Source organism: Bison bison, unplaced genomic scaffold, assembly GCF_000754665.1.
Source record: "Bison bison bison isolate TAMUID 2011002044 unplaced genomic scaffold, Bison_UMD1.0 scf7180017864472, whole genome shotgun sequence".
Taxonomy (NCBI): Eukaryota; Metazoa; Chordata; class Mammalia; order Artiodactyla; family Bovidae; genus Bison; species Bison bison.
Genome location: NW_011495033.1, coordinates 9779375 through 9784152, shown reverse-complemented (window position 1 = coordinate 9784152; position 4778 = coordinate 9779375). Strand labels below are relative to the sequence as shown.

Here is a 4778-nt window from a genome sequence, read left to right as displayed (position 1 = left end):
GGTTAGTTTCTGGGTTGTCTCTGGCTAATCATTCTGACTCAGAGTCCTTCCTGGCGGTGCGTGCCTTGCACAGCCAAGATGGATTCCAGTGAAAAGGATTCTGGGAGGTAAGCAGGACATTTGGACTGGCATGTCATCTCTCCTTTTGACCTTTCCTGAATTCTTCCAGTTAGTGGTAGCTTGTAGTTCTGAGTTCCTTACCAGTACCTCCTGTTGTAAGATAATTCATGCAAGGGACTACTGTTTTGCCTGGCCAAGTCGGGTGGCTCCTCTAACATTGCCATTGGAAATGCCACATGAGTGGCTCTGTCTTGGGTTTGAAGTGTTTACAAGGAATGATGTTCTTTGAATTTCACTTTCTTCCTCTGTGACATGGGGATGCCCATGGAAGCAACTCCACAGGCTTGTGAGCCTTCACTGAGATGATTCATATAAGGTACAAGCACAGGACCTGCCAGACAATTTCATTGTGTCATTCTGTCAAGTATTGTCATTATTATTGTACAGAGTCTCTCTTTAATAATCTTGCAGCATCTGTTCTTACAATGCCTATTCAGCAAGACATTACAGGCCTTAATTATGCTTTGCTTCATATTGGAAACTCAAAGTACTGCAATAACAAGCCAATTGTATTGTGTTATACAATTTCTGTAGTTAAATTCCTTTTCTGTGCTGAGTATTCCACTGCCTCATATTCCCAATTCAGATGCATCCCAATGGGAGGATGGGACTAGAAGCTTCAACTAGTCCATTAAAAACTTAAGAGGGGACGGATAAATTAGAAGGTTAAGATTAACAGATACACACTACTGTATATAAAATAGATAAATAACAAAGACCCACTGTATAGCACAGGGAACTCTATTCCATGCCTTGTAATACCTGTATTGGTCACTTAGTCATGTCCAACTCTTTGCAACCCCATGGACTGTAGCCTACCAGGCTCCTCTGCCCATGGAATTCTCCAGGCAAGAATACTGAAGTGGGTGGCTAATCCCTTCTCCAGGTAACCTTCCTGACCCAGGGATCAAACCCTGGTCTCCTGCATTGCCGGTGGATTCTTTACCATTTGAGCCAATACCTATAATAGAAAAGAAACTGAAAGAGAATAGACATTTGTATACACGTATAACTGAATCACTTTGCTGTACACCTAAAATAACACAGCACTGTAAATCAACTATACTTCAAGAAAAACATAAATAAATAAAATTTTTAAAAAATTTAACTTGGGAACCAAGGCTACAAATGCACTGGATCAGTATGTGAGAAATCTGTGCCTCCTTTGCTGTGGAAGGAAGTGTAGATTGTATGGTCTCTCTTTTTTTCCTTTCAGCTTTATTGATATATAATTGACATATAGCACTGTACATGTTAAAGGTATAAAACTCAATGATGTGACTTACATCCATTGTGAAATGATTATCACCGTAAGTTGAGTGAACATCTATCATCTCATAGAGATACAACAGTGAAGAAATATAAGAAAATGTTTCTGCTTGTGATGAGAACCCTTAAGATTGTCTGTCTTAACCACTTTCACTGTTTACATGTAGTGGTCTTAGTTATCTTTACATATTGTATATTATATATAGAAGCATTACAAAGTATATGATACACATTCATGGCAAATTATTTGATAACCAAGAAATCTCCAAATTTGCTAAATGTCAAAAACTGAAGTTTGGTTAAATAAATTATAAACCATTCATATAACAGAATTTTTTAAAAGAAAAAGAGGTTACTAACCTAGAAAATGCTCCAAGACATAACATTACATGAATAAAGCAAAACAATACATATAAATATTTCTGCAAAAAAGTATATATTTGTATATATACATATATGTGTACATAAAAGCATAAGAAAAGGGCATGGAAAAATACATAGCAAATATTGATAGGTAATAGGTAATATTGATTAAATATTGATTAAAATAGGTAATATTGATTGCTTCCTGAAAGGTTACTCAGGATATATCTGTATTGTTGGAATTATTGACCACAATCAGGTGTTTGTTGTGTGAAAAGGAACTTTGACAGATTATGTTAACTCAATGGCAGTGATCAAGTCCAGCTCACTTTTTGAGAGGAATTCGAGAGTCCTCTCTTGCCAACAGTGTAGCTCCAAACTCTCCTGCAAGCTGTCTGGAGCTGTCCAGCCCTGGCCCCACAATCAGGGCTACAGTATACAGCGTCCTGGGGTCCAGCCAGCCATCTTGGGTTTGGATCAGGGCTTCCCCTTTGCTGTGCTGGGTGGGGCCATTGATCTCCACCCCACACTGAGCTCGCTCCCTGGGAACCCTGGTCCCTCCTTCAGACCAAGGAGTCATTCCTGGGGGCTTGTATCCTTTGAACATGCTGAGATTCCCAGATGCTAATGTGAGCTCTCTGCCTGAGACGGACAGGCTGAATCCTCCTTTCTTGGCTGGCTTAGTCTTTCTCTGCTCTTGGGTAGCAGGCTTCCCCACAGGAGGTCCTAAGGTGCTTACCTGAGCTCTGACAACCAACGATAAAGTCGCTTTCTCTTCATTTCCACAGTCATTCAGCTTTTACCTGCATATGCCTCTCTCAGAGATTTTGTAATTGGGATGGGAAAGTGGGCAGGCTCCTTCCACAGACCCCTGAGGAGGCTTTCGTGTCTTTCTCCTGTAGTTCTGCTCATGTAGGTCACCCACTCAGCCTTCTCTCCAGGAATTTCTTGGTATGGAGCAGGGTAGCCTCAGAGACCACCAGCCATCAAGATAGACCATGTCTCTCAAATCTCAAGGGCTCCAGCCAGCTTGTGATCTTGCAATATCCATCCCCTTAGATGACTGATTTCACTACCATTGTGGTTCCACCCTCATGCCTAGCTGAAGCTCCAAAGCACACGTTTACCATCCTTGTGTAACTGGACCTGCTGGAGACCCCAGATGGGCCCTCACAATGCCTAGCTTCAAAATTTCAGCTCTCACTGTGCAATTCTAAGTTACATGGAGAGAATTCTTTTCTTTGACCATGGTTCCTAAAGGGACCAGGGACCAAAGTCAAGTTGTGATGCAGCAAGGAAAGAAAGGCTAAAAAATGTTCCCAGACTCTCCAGTTTTGTATTTGCATATCCAAGAAACCATTCCCTAATCCTTGAAAACAGTTGTGAAATAGAACAAAGAAACTAGAATATCCTGGGACACTCCCTGGAGAGCTTACATTTTAATACTCTTCCTGTTCTACTGCCTCTCACCTCACCCTCTTTTCTGGTGACACTGAGAGTATAAATTGGGACTGGGCTCTGCCCCTGCACCACACCAGAGGCCAACATGAAGACAGGCACCGTCTTTGTTCTGCTGGCTTTCCTCGTCATGGGGCTGGAGGTGGCCTGGGCTCAGAAGTCTCCTGTCAAAGGTGAGGGTGCTGAGGGGACCCTAGCTGACAGCAGAGAAGGCTCAGAGCCCAGTGTTAGACCTGAGGGTGGTTTTGCCTGGAAGCAACCAGGTCCCCACAGCAGAGTGGGGATTGGCATTGATTAGATGCCTTTTCTTTGATGTAAATGAGCACTCATCCTGTGTGTCCCATTCTCCCTATCAGACTGGGTTGGGTCTGCTTAGAAATTGGGGGTAAAGGGTACGTTTTCTCTCTAGTTAGGACCTGGGCCTTGTGAGTGGGACCCCAGAGGAAGTTGGGGGACAAATGGAATGTGTGAGGCAGGGGATGGTGATCTCTGTAAACAGAGGCTTTTCTAGAATCTTCTTATAAAGTGGGAAGAAGAGGGTTATGACTGTGCAGGTTTCTTATCTTCTGAGACCCGTGCAGCCTTCAGAGAAAGGGGAGCATTCTCCTAAGGCCCAGACTGTGGGCTCCATGGCAGAGGAGCAGTGGAGGCTCGGGGAGGAGGCCAGAGCACAAAGGAAGCAACGGAAGAGGCAGCAGTCCTGCCTGTGATGGAGGCTTCAGGCCTCCAGCGTCCGTCCTCAGGCCTGGCTTAGTGACTGCGCCACACGCCAAACACCATCCTGTGTTTCAGGACAAAGGAAACCTGGATTCTGCCCAGAGGTGCCCAAAGGTACTGTGGGAATTTGTGCTGAAATGTGCTCAGGAGATTATTCCTGTCCTGGGAGAGCGAAATGCTGCAGCAATGGATGTGGTCATGTCTGCAAAGCTGCTGTCTTCAAAGTGAGTACAAATCAGGCAAGAGCTGGCCAAGGGGTGCACCCAACTCTCAAGTGGACTTTGCTCACATGTCCACCGCATGGGAGAGTCTGGAAAACTCCCAGAGAAGGGGGTTGGAAACATGGCCAAAAGACAGCTGGCCCACATTATCTGAGGCCTCATCCTAAACGAGGAGCCCTGTCCCAGGACAACGCTGATAGGTTCAGTTGAGACAAGTATCCATGATACAGATTCACAGGTCATTCTTAACCAAGGTTTTCTCACTTTATTTCTCCTTCCTCACCAAAGGGATTTAACTCTTCCTGGAAAATGGAACACCCCGGGAGGAGGAAGGAAGGGAAAGGGAATCCCTAGGGATTGAATATCTCCTGTGTCAGGCATGCATTGTTCAGGAATTGAAACAAAAAGACAGATACAACAGGATAAATGAGACAGACATAGATAAATAATCTAAACGTAGGGTGACCAGTGCCTTGTACAGATTTCTCGTACAATCTGTGGGAGAAAGAGAGGGGTTATGGGCTTTACCTAAAGGGAGAGAGATTGGGAAAGTTGTCAGAGAGTAGAGAACATTGAGCGAGAGAATACAGGGTGCAGAAAGTTAGCAGGAGGAAGGCAGGGCAGTTGAGA

At 44.2% G+C, this 4778-nt stretch overlaps 1 protein-coding gene across 1 annotated transcript in view; it reads left to right on the top strand.

Annotated features, from left to right (window-relative positions):
* The first annotated feature begins 3192 nt into the window (after positions 1-3192).
* The window catches only part of LOC105004033 (WAP four-disulfide core domain protein 18-like), a 2065-nt gene continuing 479 nt past the window's right edge, over positions 3193-4778 (top strand). The window contains exons 1-2 of the mRNA XM_010861524.1: positions 3193-3383; positions 4003-4151. Of these exons, the coding sequence (XP_010859826.1) occupies positions 3299-3383; positions 4003-4151 (234 nt within the window). The 5' untranslated portion in view covers positions 3193-3298. The remainder of the gene's footprint in view (positions 3384-4002; positions 4152-4778) is intronic.